This window comes from Hoplias malabaricus, chromosome 2 (genome assembly GCF_029633855.1).
Source record: "Hoplias malabaricus isolate fHopMal1 chromosome 2, fHopMal1.hap1, whole genome shotgun sequence".
NCBI classification, from domain to species: Eukaryota; Metazoa; Chordata; class Actinopteri; order Characiformes; family Erythrinidae; genus Hoplias; species Hoplias malabaricus.
The window spans coordinates 31,205,775-31,223,569 of NC_089801.1; the positions used below are offsets into that span (position 1 = coordinate 31,205,775).

The 17,795-nt window shown below is 39.4% G+C and overlaps 1 protein-coding gene across 10 annotated transcripts in view; it reads right to left on the reverse strand.

Moving 5' to 3' along the window:
- garnl3 (GTPase activating Rap/RanGAP domain like 3) overlaps positions 1–17,795 on the reverse strand; it is a 73,576-nt gene that overhangs the window by 44,152 nt on the left and 11,629 nt on the right. For 4 of the 10 annotated variants that reach the window (XM_066661367.1, XM_066661369.1, XM_066661371.1 and 1 more), the window contains exons 1-2: positions 8,118–8,146; positions 3,383–3,452 (exon numbers count right to left, since the gene is read on the reverse strand). Coding sequence is in view for 4 of the 10 variants with exons in the window: in XM_066661372.1 (XP_066517469.1) it covers positions 3,383–3,452; positions 8,118–8,170 (123 nt within the window). In the remaining 6 variants the exon portion in view is untranslated. Of the gene's footprint in view, positions 1–3,382; positions 3,453–6,270; positions 6,298–6,446; positions 6,554–8,117; positions 8,565–17,795 lie in introns of those variants that run through there. The other 6 variants (XM_066661373.1, XM_066661370.1, XM_066661368.1 and 3 more) reach the window with 3 other exon arrangements.

Genomic DNA, 17,795 nt, shown 5'->3' on the forward strand with positions numbered 1-17,795 from the left:
ACTCAAGTACTACTCAACACTACTCTTCCGTTGTGTTGGGGTCTTGTTTTTGGTTTGAAATTTGGTATGAATAGGCGCTAAGGGTAACTACATTGGTAACAAGTTAACAATAGTAAGTATTAACAATTTAAAAACCCAGACTATGTTAGTTGCATCCACCTTTTTTAAAAAAGGACACAATGTCAAATCACTGACGCCAAACAGAGGAGAAGATAGCACAACCTCGACTTTACTATCCTAAAACTAAGGAAAATTCTTGTCTACATGACAACCCTGAAAAGTCTCTGGTTAACTTTATCTTGGAGTTTTCCAAAAGGTACATTTTCAGTGACATAAAAGGCTGTTTACATTTGGACAAAAACGTCAATACGCATAGAAAAAGCAATTTAAAAAAATTATAAAATGTTCTAGGATTTAACTCTGGCTATTAGCCAACATATAGGTTATAGATGCATTGCTCTTATTTCACAAAAGGTAAACAGTGCAAGACTCCCTTGTTTAGACTCTACAACAGAGGTCTCCTGAACCAGACTTTGGATCCAGGTTCCAGGATATTAAAATGGCTGGTATTACACTACAGCTGCTATTGCTAACTGGTAATGCACCTAACTAGCCAGGCATAGTGTAATACCAGCTGACCACTGTAAAATCCAGGCCTGGAACCTGGACCAAAGGTCCAGATTTGAAGACCCCTGCTCTCTGACTTCTCTTTGATTGTTTTTCTTTTTCCTCCATTTACATGGCTCTTTGGCTGACCTTTTGTTTCATCTGTTTCCTCTATGACATTGATTTTAACTTCACTGTATTTATTTTGGCTACCTTTATATCTGTTATTTATAAACCATGTTCTTCAAATCTTTATGCAAACACCTCTTATTCTTTTCTATCTTTGTATTAGCTGCTGTCTCCATTGGTGGATTTTTGCTGAGCGTGTTCTTTAGAGTCCTGTCACTGAATTTAATGTTGCTGCTGCAGTGATGACAAAGCATTTCTCATCTCCCACCCCGTTCAAGCATCAAATTCAATAGATTTCCCACAGTGGGCCGACTTTCAGCTATCTGTTAGACGAACGCACTATGATATCTGAATTCCTTGCCAGTTTCCTTGCTGGCTGATCTGTGCAGTGTTTCTTTACTTGTTGTTTACATTTGGTCTAGTTCAGGAATGCTGGTGCATGGATACATAAACTCACTGGTATATATACATTTCACTTAGGAGTCATAAAATGCAGCAATATCAAGCACTGGGCACTGATGCACTGCACCACATTACATGCGGGATTTGCTTCTGCCTTGAAAAGGAGGTGGCTCATGCTGGTATATAACTGCGTCTGAAGCCATTTACAATGTCTCCTCAATACCACACACACACACACACACACACACAATTATGGCATTGCTTTCATGGCATTAGAACTAGTCACAGATCAAAATCAATTAGCATTACAGAACCATGGAAATTACAATATGTCGCTCTCTCACACACACACACACACACACACACACACACACAAACTCACTCTCACAGACACACACAAGTACAAGCTACCTAAAACAAGACTGAGTTGTGAAGTTGCACACACACACATATCCTCTAATTAATAAAATTAAGCAATGTGGTAATTAAAAGAAAGAAAGCATACTTTGTCTCGCTAACAGAGGCTGACTGTAGGCCTCTATTTCTGTCATAATAACTGCATACACCTGTGTGTGTTTACAAAGAGGCTGTCAGCACACGAAAACCTAATTAAAATGAATCAGATGAAAATAAAAAGGCGGGCTTGAAAGAAGCTCTTATGCAGAAAGCACAGGGGAAACACACACTGTCACACACATTAAATATTTTAGAAAATGTATGCACACTGATAGGATAAATGGAGCACATATGCTGGATTCTTGGCTTCTGGGTGTCATGATGCTAGTGTCCATTGCAAAAGCAGTCATTCTGAATAAAAGTGAAGCAACTTTGTAGAGAAATGTACCCTAAATTCTTTAAAAATCAAGCAACATCGTAGGATATGCTTCACATATGACCCTCATTACACGTGTCGACATGTGTCCATCTGTAAAACATGATAAAACCATGGAAATCCACAAGACCTTACATGCCAGTGTCTGTATCTGTTATCATTGTCTGTGACATAAACAGCACAGTGAAGAACAGGACAAGAAGCATTTACAGCCTTCTGTTTCATACTTCTGAACAATTTAAGGTGGAATGCAGTCTATTCTACAATGTAGTGCTATTCTATTTACCGCCAACTGTGCTGTCCACATCTTCTTTGTAAACATAGACATGGAATTATGTGTCCTAGGTAAGGTTAAGCATGTGTTTGGCAGCATGTTTGCATTGTATATGTAGGAGTTTGGAGTTGTGTAATGTGTTATCCTTTAGTTTGAGACTGACAATTACCCAGTCTCCAAAAAAATTTGCAAAAACCAGTTGTGTAGCGTGAGATACCCAATCTGTTTTTAATCTACTCCAACTTTAAAAGTTACGTGGTGTACCCAAACTTAATGAGAATAATCAGGGAATCCGTTTTGAAGACACCTTTAATATTTTATTTTTTACCAATTTCCACAAGGGATGCATCAGCCTCTGTCACACTGTAATAGTCTGGGCCTCACTTAGTGTTAGGATGCATGACCGTAAACACTTTCACTAAAACAAAACATGATGTTCACGCCCTTCACACTCGCAAACTGATCTTGATCATATTCACCATCTGCTGTATATGATAGCAAGTGTGCTGCTTTGTCACTCAACTCTATCTGTCAGAAGGCTACCCTTTTCATACTGCCCACAAACCCTCTAGTGTTTTCACAAAGGAAACGACATGGAGTGCGGTTCTCAGCCACTTCCCGTGTCTCTTGGCTATCGAGCCAGGCCAGACGGTAATAAAAGGACACACACAAACACCAGCACACAAACGTAAATATTTCCCTTCTCAAATTGCACCACACAACCCAGGTCTGGAACATTAGGAAACTGTAGCAGGGTTGTATTATTTTTGGCTAATATTGGTATCTATTTGAAACAATGAAGAAAATCTGCTCACTGAGGCAGGCAGGTGGATATGTACAAAGAGTGTGTCAAAATGACAGATTCCCCTCTAAGTGAAACTCAACTAACAAGCCCCCAGAGCAACATTCAACCCTGTCGTTCGCACCAAAGCTGTGGCACAGAAGAAAACAGTGAAATCGATGATTCCTTCAGGAAAAAAGCAATATACCTGGCTGATACAGGACCAGATTTCTCTGCCCAAATCCCTACCCTTCAATGTTAGATACAGCCAACAAATCCCAGATCAATGTATCGGAAGCAGAGCACTGTAAAGACGTGATACATACCCACAATGGAAATTAAAAACACTAATACTCACCAATTCTACTGATCCATAGTGTTTCCGGCTAAACTCTCCCCTCCTGCAGCCCAGGTCTTCTGAGGCAGAGCTGAAACACAAAATGGACTGTCATTAAATATACATAGCTCTACATACCACATGCTATTCAAATATACATATTAAAGCCTAAATGCAATAAGCTGTTTATACCTGCTCACTAATGCACTGTCGTTACAGAGAGGAGTGCACAGTGATGTATTTAGTTGGAAAGAAATTGATAAATTCAGTTTTATTTTTATATTTATTTGGCAAGCACTTTCAGTTATCGATATGTAATGTGTTGCCTGAATTGAAAAAGTTACCATAAGCAACATTCATAGTATCCGTGTCACTGAGTCCAATGTCAATCTTTTGTTTGCATGTTTAAAAAATGCTGTTAACACACTTGGATAAAACACTAAAAATATGCTGACATTTCAATCAGTAGAAGCTTTTTCATGGCAGATGGTGTTTTAAGCAAGTATGAGTATGTGAAAGGTCTGGACCAGTGAAAGGGCTATCATTATGTTTCCATTAGTGCTTTATGCTTCAAATAATTTAATAATTTATGTTCATAAAAAGAACTCTGACAAAGACTGTGTCTGGCTTGAGGTCATGTTGGAGATTGTGTGTGCCATTTGCAGCATTATTTTGAGGCTGAATATGTGGATATGTGGATACTTCCTCAGATTTCTCAGAGTATCTATGAGAGTGTGGGTCAAATGACTAAGGACTTTGTGTCTCAGCTTTGTGTCTGATCCACTTCTCACTTTTGTCCTCCAAAGAAGGTGTGAGAATGGATGTGTATTTCTGAGTAACTGCATTAAGGACTGTGTAGGCTGACTGTGCTAGTTCTAAGTTAAGAGTTAAATGGAGTTACAAAGTGAGGAAGTGTGTGGAGCTTTGGGCGTTTTGCCACAAAGAAGAAGCTTCCCAAAACACTAGGATAGGTTCTCTGGGTTCTTTATTCTTTCTGGAGCTTTGCATTCTTTGCTCAAACCACAATTACTGAAACCAAACTGTGGTCTGAACTCAGAAACAGACATGAAAGAAGCTGGTTCTCTGCTTACATCCAGACCTTCTATGAATGTCACCACCATTCTTATATTACCATAATTTGGCTGAAAATATTTTATGAAGACATATGTCATTTAAAGATGTCATATTATTCATTAATTCATTAATTGTCTGTAACCGCTTATCCAGACCAGAGCCTGCCCGGAATCACAGGGCGCAAGGCAGAAACACACCCTGGAGGGGGCTCCAGTCCTTCACAGGGTGACACACACTCACACATTCACACCTATGGTCACTTCTGAGTCATTGATCCACTTACCAACATGTGGGGTTTTTTTGACCATGGGAGGGAACCGGAGCACCCAAAGGAAACCCATGCGGACATGAGCAAGACACACCAAACTCCTCACAGACAGTCACCCGGAGTGGGATTTGAACCCACAACCCCAGGATCCTGGAGCTGTGTGACGGCAACACTGTGCCGCTAAAGGAAATATTAAGGATTTTTTCACATTTGCACATTAATTTAAGAATCCAGATCCTACCAAGCCACACTCTGAAACAAGATCACCAAATCAGTTTTTTTGTGGACTGCACAAGGAATATTTATATGAAAGCACAAAAACAATAAATCAACGAATGTGGAGAAAAAGTGCATGGATTAAATAAGAAGAAAACAAGAGGGCAGTATAAAGAGAATGAAGCAAACGTGGCTAAAATCCAAAGCTCTGCTCCTCACTCCTGGGCTCTCACACTGAACTGAGCTGTGGCTCTTTCTCATTCAAATGAACAGGCGCTGAAACCAGTCGTCCAAGACCAGACAGGGAGAACATTACTGTGGTGTTTGGTCCTTGTAGTATTTTAACCAAATGAAACGTGTATGACATCCTTAAGACCCCAGAACTGTGTTCACTTGTGGCAAAGCATAGCATATGTCCCTTTAAAACAACAAAGTGTTTGATTACCAGCAAATCAACAAGAAATGATGTGTGTATACTGCTGCTCTGATGCCCTATCCTCAAATGCTTTGTCTCCCAACCCAACGGCTGGTTGCTAAGGAAACAGGGTGGGGGCAGCTTGACTGCCTGGACAAAGGTCATCATGTGGCACTAATTAGGGTCATCGACCAGAAAATCTGTCAACGTGACTTTGACTCCATTCATGTTAATATAGCATTTGGAATACATGTCACAGAATGCTCATTTTCTCTTCAGGCTCTTAAAGGTGTGGCACATCAATATCCAGTTTACATACTTCTTCATGCACAGCTTTCATTATCTCTGTTAGTACTGTTATCTCAAAAAGGATGTAGAGACAGCTGAATTTGTCACTTAACATCAGGCTATTTTGTAGATCAGAGCATGCAGTTCCTTGCCAGTATGTTCTCACCCCATGAAATATCATCCAGCTGCAACAAGCCGGACCCTCATAACATGATGTGGCTCCCAAAACCTTCTTGAACTGTTGTCATGCAGAATCTGCTACTGCACCTCCTTTTAGGCCAAACTGCCCAAGAATATTGTTTTACCCTAACTTGCAAAATTTCAGTCCCATGTGCTCTAGCCAGGGGCTTAATTCTTGTCTGTCCTATTGGCAGGTGAAACACTACATTTGAAATAAAATTAAAAATAAATGCATTATACTTTAGAAAAGCTGGATTTCTTACAAGGAAACTCATTCAAGAAAATCGGCTGAAGTAGTGTTATCCACATTTTCACAATCTTAGAGATTGTTTGTGCATTTTTTTTCTTCTCACTGAAATTAATACTAAATGTTACAGTGAGGTTAATGTTAAGATAATCCACTCTAGTGGTTCAATAAATGATTAAATAGGCTTTACAGAACAGATAGATGTTGTATTAGTTTCTCACCGATGCTAAGATGCATTTGACTAAACGCTATAAAGGAATGCAACACAGGAAGCTTCATTTACATTTGTGTCAGGTTGCATCACCCTCTCACAGTGCATGGCTCAAAAACAGAGACTGACACACTCTCAGCAACATTAGAAAAAAATATCACATCTTTAACATTTGAACATATTTACACTACAAATTATGTCCGTGAACTATGAACATTCATTCATTGTCTGTAATCACTTATCCAGTTCAGCGTTGTGGTGGGTCCGGAGCCCACCCAGAATCACTGGGCGCAAGGCGGGAACACACCCTGGAGGGGGTGCCAGTTCTTTGCAGGGTGACACACATTCACACTATTTTTAAGAAGCCAATTCACCTACCAGTGTGTGTTTGTATCATAAAAATATATTTCTTTCATCTCTAGTGCACAAAGAAGCTATGGCAGCTCTGTGAGCTCCTGAAGACATTTTCACAGCTCTGAGTAAAGCCTAGCATAACTATAAACTAATGTACTATGTGTAGAGCCACCACCCCATCACCATCTTCTCTGAGAGGAAAGTGGGGCTAACCACAAGTGCTGAACTTTTGGCAGCTGTATGGACTAACAATTGGTTCCTCTTTGCGGTATCAATGTGTGAGGATGTTGTGTGTATATGTATGAGTGTGTGTGGTGTGTGTGTGTGTGTCTGTGTTCTCCATGGGAAAGCGGTGCATGCAAGTCCATCCTACCGTGAACTGACCATTAAACATGAATTATTCACACATTTTCCATGTGTTTCTGTGAAACCAAGCAGTCAGTTTACAATGGCTCATATTTAACTCTTAGAAACTCCTTTTAGAGCATATTTACAACTGTTTAAGTTGTTAAAATACATATGATTAAGGATATAAAAGTATCAACCATAAAATTAAAGCCACCTACTTGTTTCTAGTCATGTACACTCAGGTCCGTTTTACCACATAGGCTCACTTTTTTATCATCACAGACTAGAGTACATCTCTTGTTCTGCATAATTTGTTAACCCCGTTCACCCGGTTCTTCATTGGGCAGGTCCCCACCAGATCAACACTGGGCAGCATCCTGTGACCCCTAAGGCATAACGGATGCCTAACACAAACTGTGCAGCAACAGATGAGCTACTGTCTCTGACTTTACATCTACAGGTAGACCAGCAAGGTCTAATAGAGTAGCCAGTGAGTAGGCACAATGTTTCAAATCTCCAGTAGCACTGCTGTGTCTGATCCACTCATAGCAGTGTAACATATCACCACCACATTAGTCACTGCAGCGGTGAGAATGATCTAACACCTGTTCTGTGCTAGTCCTGACCACTGAAGAACAGGGAGAAAGAGTGCTAACAAACTATTCAGAGTAACTAATTGTAGCTAATTGTAAAACTGCAGGGCTGTATGGTCAGGGGCACTAATATAAATAGGCAATGTGTGTAGATACAAGGAAGTCATATTAATGCCTTAGAAAAAGAAAGTTATTATTGATTAACTCTGACATTTAAGGTGGAATTTTCTCATATGTTGTTCAATTTCCTTTTATCAAGCAAAATCCAATCAGAAGTTAATACAGTTTCGCGTCTGAATGTTCCATTCCACCTTAAATGGCGTATGTTTAAATTCTGCTGCAGCTATTTAAGGTGGAAAGAATCATTCCAACTTCAGCCTGCGTGCCTGCAGCTTGTTGCTCAGTGAAAACAAAAATGTTGAAGAGAATTTGCTGCAGTGACAAGAATAGAGCGTTAATTGGAGAGAAAAAAAATCCAAAAACAAAGCCCATTTAAAACAAATAGCTTACAAAAAATAAATGCGGGTTAAGATTAATTTAGAAAGAAAGTCTACCCTCTCACCGCTGGTTGAAGCAGAGCAGTTTGCTCATCGCCGCAGTGTCTGCCCCGCTCATTTCATCGGCAGTTTATAATAGAGCTGTGTCTATTCCCTTTCCTTTTTTTCTTCCTTTCTTCCCTCTCCTCCGTCAGTGACAGTCACTGGCAACCATCCTCCCTTCACTTTATCACTCTCTTCTTTCTCTCCCCGCGTTTATAGTAACACTCCGTCTGTAACTGACAGACTGACTGAGCTCCTAACGGTCGCAACGGTCGAGAGAGAGAGAGAGAGCGCGCGAGAGAGAGAGAGAGAGAGAGAGAGAGAGAGAGATGAGAGAGGGGGTAATATAGTAAGTGAGAGTGCAACGAAAAAGAAAGGGAAGATAACCTAAGAACCTATAATTCTATGGAAGAGACTAAGAGAGAGGAGGAGAAAGAGCTGGAAGTAGAAAGCAAGCGAATGGTCGCGAGCTCTGTGGCTTTCCCGCGGATTTCCCTCAGATGGTTAGGTTAGCAGACTAGCTGACACACACATATGCTCTCTCTCTCTCTCTCTCTCTCTCTCTCTCTCTCTCTCTCTCTCTCTCTCTCTCTCTCTCTCAAACACACACACACACGCACTCAGACACACTACTGTATTACTATCTTATCGGGATATAGCCCCCGTTCAAATGTAAATCCCTCTCCAGCCATAACGTCAACATAATTCTTCCATGCTGGAGACATTCTGGGTCCTCTGAGAAGCTGAATTCATGCCCACCCGAAGCTGTTATAGACTGCAGCCACCAACACAAAACCAGTGTCCTTTTATAAACATGTCCAAAGCATAAAGCAAGCCCTAACTAATTATTAAGCCTTAAATTAGCACTGCCATTCCCAAAGCTTTAAAGTCACGCTCTGTTCAATGATTAAGCCCCTAAAAGCTTGTACTGTTAATCAGAATATATATATATATATATATATATATATATATATATATAATGCCGTTAGTCCCTCGCCTGCAGCTCTCAAGCCCTGCCCTGTGAGTTGAATTGATAGGTTCCTTAGGTGAATGATGTGAGAAACCCCAACTGTCTGAATTTGTCCACTGGAAACTGCCTTGTGAACAATTTTGTTTCAAAATGTAAATGCTCAGCCATGATGTTCACTGCTTTTTTCACACATGATGCATCCTAGCATATGTAAAAAATAATAATAAATACAAATTTTAAAAACACTTGATTTTCACAGATGATGAGTTTTTAAAGAGGAAATGAAAATGATTCCGTGTCCAAGAATCAGTCATTCAGAGTTGTCTGAGGTATAATGGTGCTAGTAAAAAGTGATAGTTGTCCTAACTTACAAATATTTATACTACATACTTATTCAGTTCTCAGATTTTTTCATAGTGTTATGTTATTTTTTTTAAAAAATTGTATTTTTTCATCATAAATAATCATAAATAATCAGAAATTATGATGATAATCAGTCCATCACAAACACTGGACTTGGGCCCTCTGGGACAAAAATTGGACATTACTGACTCACATTGGGTCACAATTTCTACCATTCGAATTTGGCTGTTTAACGATATGGTATATACAACATTGATATACTTAAAATACGGGTCTCAAACCCAGTCTCAGCAATATCTTTAAAAAAAAAAAACGAGTCACAAACAGAAAATATGAAACCATTTCCTGTAATACTTTCCTGTGAGAGAGCTTTTAGGTGTATAACACCCTTCAGATGTCTGGTTCCTATCACCACCTCAGTGAACAGTTATTACTATACACTATACTACACCACTATAAATATCTGTTTACACCAGAATAATATGATTGTGCAGAATGCACGTGTGTGTGTGTGTGTGTGTGTGTGTGTGTGTGTGTGTGTGTGTGTGTGTGTGTGTGTGTGTGTATGTGTTTGAGAGCTGGTATGGTGGTAAGGCGCAGTAGCTACACGCAGCCGTGAGCTTTTACGTGACAAGAGACTTAATTAGCTGTGAGGATGGTGGTAATTTGCCACCAGGGGAAAAGGAGACACTTCATTGCAGTCATTTCATACTGTATGGAACACAGTGTCCATGTTTGTGTGTGCGTGTGTTTGTGGCTGCGGTTGCAGCTCCTAAACATCCTCAGGAAAGTGGGAAAACACTAAGTTTGGACAATGATGTAAATATGTTATAATATCAACACTATACCATATGAGCATTACAGCTTTACCCTAAGCATGCATTTCCGTGATATATATATATATATATATATATATATATATATATATATATATATAATCAGGACTGTGAAATTATTTAGAATATTCAACCGCAATTAACTTCGGTTAAATATTAATATTAAATATACATTGTCTGTAACCACTTAACCAATTCAGGGTCGCAGTGGGTCTGGAGCCTAACCAGAACCACTGGGCGCAAGGCAGGAACATACCCTGGAGGGGCACATACTCACACATTCATGCACACACTCACAGTCACCAATCCACTTACCAACGTGTGTTTTTGGACTGTGGGATGAAATCGGAGCACCCGGAAGAAACCCACACTGACACAGGGAGAACACACCACACAGACAGTCACCCGGAGTGGGATTTGAACCCACAACCTTCAGGTCCCTGGAGCTGTGTGACTGCGACACTACCTGCTGCGCCACCGTGTATCGTGTAAAAATGTTTTTACAGTGGGAAAACCCTGAATATCAACATCACATAAAGTTATAAGTAAATTACAAAAGTACAAATAAATGACTTACTGCCTGTTTACTACTGCAAGAAAAGATATTTTCTGAAGAAAGATATGCACATTTTTACTCACAGACCAAAAGAGATGCTGCTTTAATGAAGGATGTTATTAAGGAGCAGATCAGACAAAACAATTTGGAACGGTTCCTATGGTTTTTCTCTAATAGCAATGAGCCCCTACTTTTTTGTTTTATTAGCATTGTACATAGTGCACAAATGCACGTGTGCATACAAGGGGATATACACAAGAAAAATGATGCCAGTGGACAAATGAGAAATAAAACATACAGCAGATCATACAGACTCTGTAAACACAGAACATTAGTGACACTTGCTTACACCTTTTCTGTCGTTAGAAAGAATGGCATAATACACCACTCTGGTTTAGATCAGTGGAAGATATCAGAGATGTGGTGATATTAGACTTCTATTTGCAAGTGGATTGAGACAAGTGTAATGCAAGTGTGTGTGTTTGTTATTTCATATTGCTATCCAAATTAGCAGTAATTATTTAGGAACTACAGAGAATGATTCTTCATCTCATGTTAGATTATGGTTGGAAATATCACTGATTGCTCCTTTAAGCCTTATATAGATCTATGTGTGATACTCGAGTCCAGACCTCTGGCTTTAGGCACAGGTGTAGCAGTACTTAACAACAATAGACTGCTCAGCTGAAAACCCCCTAATGACGACTCTAGAATACGTGTATGTGTGTCTGGGTTGAAGCACAATATTCAAACGTACTTGTTTGTCTTCTTTGTCCAAGGACACAGCTTAGTTTGCATTCACCTTTATGGGCTACAAACACTGACCACTAATAACCATATATACTTGCCTCTATCTCTTGCTCTCTCTCTCTCTCTCTCTCTCTCTCTCTCTCTCTCTCTCTCTCTCTCTTTGTGTTGTGTGTGTGTGTGTGTGTTTCTTGACAATGCTCTTGGCCCATATGATCTCATAACCATCACTCTTTCTTCTGCTTGCTCCAGTCTTACCCATAATCTTCATGTCTAGCCCAGGAGGGATGGAGAAGATGAGGTCAAAGTCAGATCACACAATTACCTTTGCTTCCTCTTTTCTTTGCTCGCTGGATCATTCTCTCTCTCTCTCTCTCTCTCTCTCTCTCTCTCTCTCTCTCTCTCTCTCTCTCTCCTTTCTCACACAAGCACAAACATAAATTAATAGTTTCACCACGGATTCATCACACTAAAAAATCACAAGGATGGGGGGGGGGGGTGGAGGGTAATGAAAGCATGGCTAAGCATGAGAAGAAAGAAAAGGCAAAAAGACAGAAAGAGTCATTCAAGAGAAACATCAGTGAGAGGCAGGAGAAAGAGAGAGGAGGAGGAGAGTAAAGGACAGAGAAAAAGAGATGAAAAAAGTGAGGGACAGAAAAGAAAAGCTAAAGAGGAAAAATGGAAACAAAGAGAAAGAATGTAAGGCCCTAGAGAATGTTTAAGGATAGCGAGGGGTACTATGTAATAGGACAGTGGGGGGGGGGGGGGGGGGGGCACTGCCTTCAGTTTATTACCTCACATCTTTATTAGTGCTACATTACTATATTAGCTTTTAGATGAAGGCCTGGGGAAATCAGTCATTTCTCTCACACACACACAGACCCAACACTCAGGTGGGTCATATGAGAGTGTGGGATATTTAAGTCCCTCACAGATGACATCACACACAGTGCTGGAATGATAGGACTCATCAATATTTAAACTCCAACAAAGAGCATCATGGGTAATGGCACCTTCTCGACACAGGCTCTGACTGAAATGGATCCCTGGTGTCTTATTAGTTTTGTGTTATATGGAGTGAGCTATTTGGGTTTAGATAGCGCCGATATGGAAATTCTGAGTTAATGATACCAATATGTCATGTAAATGTAGTTGGAAGGTAAATACATTGATATAAATGTTGATGCATAAACATAAAATGTAGAGGCTGGGACTGTGTGTGCTTGGATTGACATCACAGACAAAAATAACCTTAAATTTCAGAGGATTTCACTCGTAATAAAAATGAATAACAAACTGAATGGTGCTCTATCACTCTATAGATTACAGTGTCACTGCTCCAGAGCCCCATGGTGGGGCTTTATACCCCTCTAACTACAGATGACATCACACACAGTGCTGGAAGGACAGGACTCCTCAATATTGCCATTGGGATTTTAAGCTCATGTACAGCTGCTCCAGACAATCTCATTTAATTGAATGCTTTTCCTCAGAGAGTACACAAACTCTGCACAGGCGATGTTGCCCTAAAATATCACGCTATTTCAGGGTATTTTTGCAATAATGAGATTTGCAATAAAAAACTGAAAAATATTTTACTCATCTTAGTTTAATTTTAGTGTAAATGTAACTATTTCAAACATTCAGTAGGTTATTTTGTAAAGAACAGTAACTTGCCAAGATTCTATAAAATAAATTGAAATAAATAAATCATCCGCAAAAGTGCAAAATGTTAAACAAATGCTTATAAACAGCTAACCTAAAAATATCCTTAAAAATAGCCTTAAATCTTGATAATAAATAACAGAATAAATACAAAGTAGATGCTATACTTAGTGCATATCTGATATGTTGTAACCAAACCATCTCCACACCACTGAAGCCGCTTAAATGACACACTTAATAAACATATTTCCTATTATGTGTAACTGCATGATGTCATTATGTAAACAAGATTACTACTACTTTTCATTTCATGACTTTTTTATTGTTTAAAAATGATACTGATAATATTGGGAATGATTAGGATACAGCACGACTGAATGTGTCCATGCTTAAAGTATTTTTACATCATTTATTTGTAAATACCAACTATACATTTTGTCCTTCTCTTTTAAACCTAACATTTTAAAGATATGAGGTTTTGTGGCCGTAGCTGAGGTATGCTTGTAGACATTAGTACTCTTCATACTCTGGAGTATAAGCAAGGGAGCATGTTTTTGAAACCCAAGCTTTTGAGGGTTAGGCTTGTGGGCATGAAAGCACCTAATGTAATATAAGACCCAACACCTCAGTGTCAACATGGGGTTTCACGTTCCAGGCAAAACAATAACACCATACGCCTTTACACACAACAGTGCTGTCAGGACTCTACCTTGCTATGACGATATTAACATGCCCGTGAACATGACACACACACACACATATATTACGTACACTACTAGATTGACCACTTTGAGGGAAAAATCTACCAGTGATATTTAATGTCACTGCAGTTCTGAACCTTTTATTTTGGCTGAGATCACCACAGTTTTGTGGTGTGAGGCCTCCACACCAAGAATTTTGACAGACCGCTAGTTAGTAAGGTTGTGATGTCAGACCATGTGACTTTTTGCTGTTTCCAATTGGGCTAAATCCGCTCGAAAGTCCACAAACTCTGTGCTATTGACCTAAATATTATGCCATTAATCTTGTAGGCTGTAGATTTTTGGAAAATTGGAGGTCTTGTGATGAAAATCAGCATTTAATAGTGTGATTTCCATATAGCTGATTATTCTTTCTGTGCCACATACAGCAGCGTAAGTCACTGACATTACAAATTATTTGCATGTCCCTCACATTTCAATTCACCTTGACTTCGCCAATGCGAATAAAGATTGCATTAAACTGGACTGTGTTTGGGTGGGCAGCTGGCTGCCTGTCTGCCCTTTGTCAAGAGGCAAGAGTATTATACATTACCATTATAAGGTGGTGTATCCACAATCTAGAGCAAATTTAGCTATTTCTTCAACTTCTCATAGGTCCCAAGTTATTCAGTTCCTACTGTCAACAGCGTGGTGGCAAATCTTTTTGAACAGCCTCTAACCACACACACAAAACAGCACCTTGGACAGACAATTGTACTTGAGTAATCCTCTTCAAAATCACTCTTAAAAAACACTATTTGCATTCAATAATGAATGTAAAATACATCCCACACAGAACATATTCAACAGGTGGCAACACTGTATTAACACCTGCTCAAGCCCTGTGGCTTTAATCACCACATGTTGTTGTGATACAATCCACCTCTGTAGCCCTCTCATTCAAATACAGCTCTAAGTCATTTGCATATAATTTGTGAGCAGCGCAGCTTGGCATAGAGTTTAACTAATTATCAGTTTATCTACAATTATCAATAGTAAATTTATCACCATTTTAATTGTTTAAATGTACTGTGTTTTTTAATTTATTTATCTATTAGGCTCAATTCACTGTTTTATCAACTGTCAAGGAAAAGGTTCGGCCATACTCAAGCTATAGCTAGTCAAGCAGAGGACTGTGGTACCCACCCAGACACATGCTGGACCACCATGAAATCCATTTAACAGATACCCTGTCACCTGTTAAGTTCAGCCTGCCCTCAGATTCTACAATCATTATGCAATAGATAGCTATTGCTTTCCACATTTACTAGTTTGCAGTCATATATTTATGTCTCAGCAAAGAGAATGGCAATTAAACTAGTTTTCTTCAGCTGGTTTGGGGCAAAAATATGCACATATAGCGCAACAATAAAAATCATTAAAACTCTTCAAAAAGTCCTTAACTGTGCCATCCCCTTTCACTGTTTTATGTGTAACACACGACACAAACTCCCCCACGCTTTACAAAGCCAGTACCTGTAGCACTCTTACACACCAGTACGAACCATAAATATTGCAGCTGTGCAAAGCCAACCACCTAAACTTGCCACACCGTAATGGTTCCAAAACTATTTGACTGTGCAAACTGTCACATAATAAACATTATCATTATGACAAGTCTGAACCTGGCCTTTCTCTTCAAGCTTACCAGTTGTTCTCAGCTTGCAACAACCCCGTCATGCTGGTATAATAATCTCTTCCTAGCAGCCTTTGACACATAAAATTCCTACATCCTGGAGCTCATCTGTTCAACAGCTGTATCATCTGTTCAGCAGGTGAAAAGACACTTTTCTTCATGACTGAAAGAATGCTTTGGTCATCCTCCATAATTGTCTTCTGTTATCTACCAGATCTCTTGCTATTGCAAATGCTCTCCAGAGTATTCTTGCTACATAATGCAATAGCTGACTTGGATGTATTGTCTCTGATCCATTTAATTTACACTGTTGGTCACATATTGAGATACATTTAGAATGATCCTGGCTTCTCAAGGGGCAAGCCAATCTAACACTGTCCCTTTAACTAAAAGCTCTGTGTATATTATTAATATTAAGATGCACAGCGTTGAAATAGGGATTCCTTGTGAAGCATTTTGTTAAATGTAAGTGACAGAGTGGATGAGTGAGCGAACATATGGGAGAGGGAGTTGGTTATAAGTCATTCCTGTGTGGTGCTTTGCATCTAAAGGACTGAGAATAACGTCAACATGTGTCAGATCTAAACCCTCACAGGACCAGTGTGAAATCTATAAATATTCATCTTTAATAGATCTAACAACCCTAGGACTGACCCCATCCCGTAAACATAAACCTATATATAGCAATACATAACATGTACAAGACAATAAGATTCAGGTACTTATGCAGAATTGTAAGAGAGATGTGCACTGCTTGAACACGTGGGGAAACCCATCATTTCTCTAGTTATTGTGTCTTACTTGCGCACACAAACATGCCTCGATCCTGACTCCCCGAGGCATGTTTGTGTGTGCACATAAGACACAATGAACATATTGTGCGTTTGCTTGCCAAGAGGCATCACAGCAAGATTTTTTTCACACATAGCTCAGGTCCAGTTCTAAACTGCCCTCACTGACCTCAACTCTAATACAATCCAAATCATAAACAAACAGATAAAGTTGCAGTGCTGCAAAGAGATCTCACATTTCTCAGCATGGCACATAGTTTTATTGGTTGAAAACCTTGATATGAACAAATATCATAAGACCACTTAATCATAAGACCACTTATCAATAACTAGGGACTGCTCCAGAGGGGGCGCTATTCAGTGCTTGGCATCAATGACACTGTGTTCTTGTTAGTCTCTGAATGATCATAACTGCTACTCTGGAACTCAGCGTCTTTAGCCCTCTTGATATAAAAACTAGGAAACACCTGCATTTGAGAGACTTCAAAATGTCCACAGATATCTCTCCACCAGCTGCTTTGCTTTAAATGGATTATTTAGTGTTTGGCATAGATTATTCTGACTCTCCTATAAGAGAAATTAAAGATTGATGTGACCTGTTTCGAAGGCCTGTGGCCTATAGAGTCATGAAGTCACACACTATATAAAGAACACATACAAAAAAAATTATAAATGATTTATGTCCTGGCCCAGAATTCTCCCCATTGTTGACGCTATAGCAGTATGTAGAATTTATGCCATTTTTATAACCAATCAGAGAAGCTGCTGGGTGATTACACAGCAAACAAACAAACAAATAAATAAATAAAATCTATTTCAGCAAATGAGCACATTGTGAGTCAGTTGTAAGAATATTCAAATATAATTCGTCCTGTTTCTAGAATTGTTTTCCTTGTTTTAAGTTATTTTATCATGTTACATGTTAAAGTGAAAATATTAATTAAAGCCTTTGGAACACACTCATCTTTTCTCATACTCCAAAAGCGAAAAGGCAAAGGATGCTAAACACAGATTAGGTTTAGTCATTCGGTCACACACCCAGCAACTGGCCATCTGCGGTTGAAAGGTTAAATCCTTTGATTATGTTAAAGAGTTGGGCCATACTTCATGGCGTGTGCCGGACAGAGTGACATTTCCTGAGGCCACTCTGTGGCACGCTGGCATTTCAGACCCTCATATAGGACAGGCAGGGGTTCTGCCACTGCATGAGGGCAGTATTTCAGATGTAAGGTTACTGAAACCTCTGGTAAAATCAAGCTGATTACAAAAAGAGCCCACAGACATATGGTCAGGTTTATATGATTCAGTGGAAATGTCCATTCTAAAGAAGCAACCTACTTTCAACCTCTTGCTATCACCAACCTCAACAATGGAATACAACTGTTGCTTTTCATTAA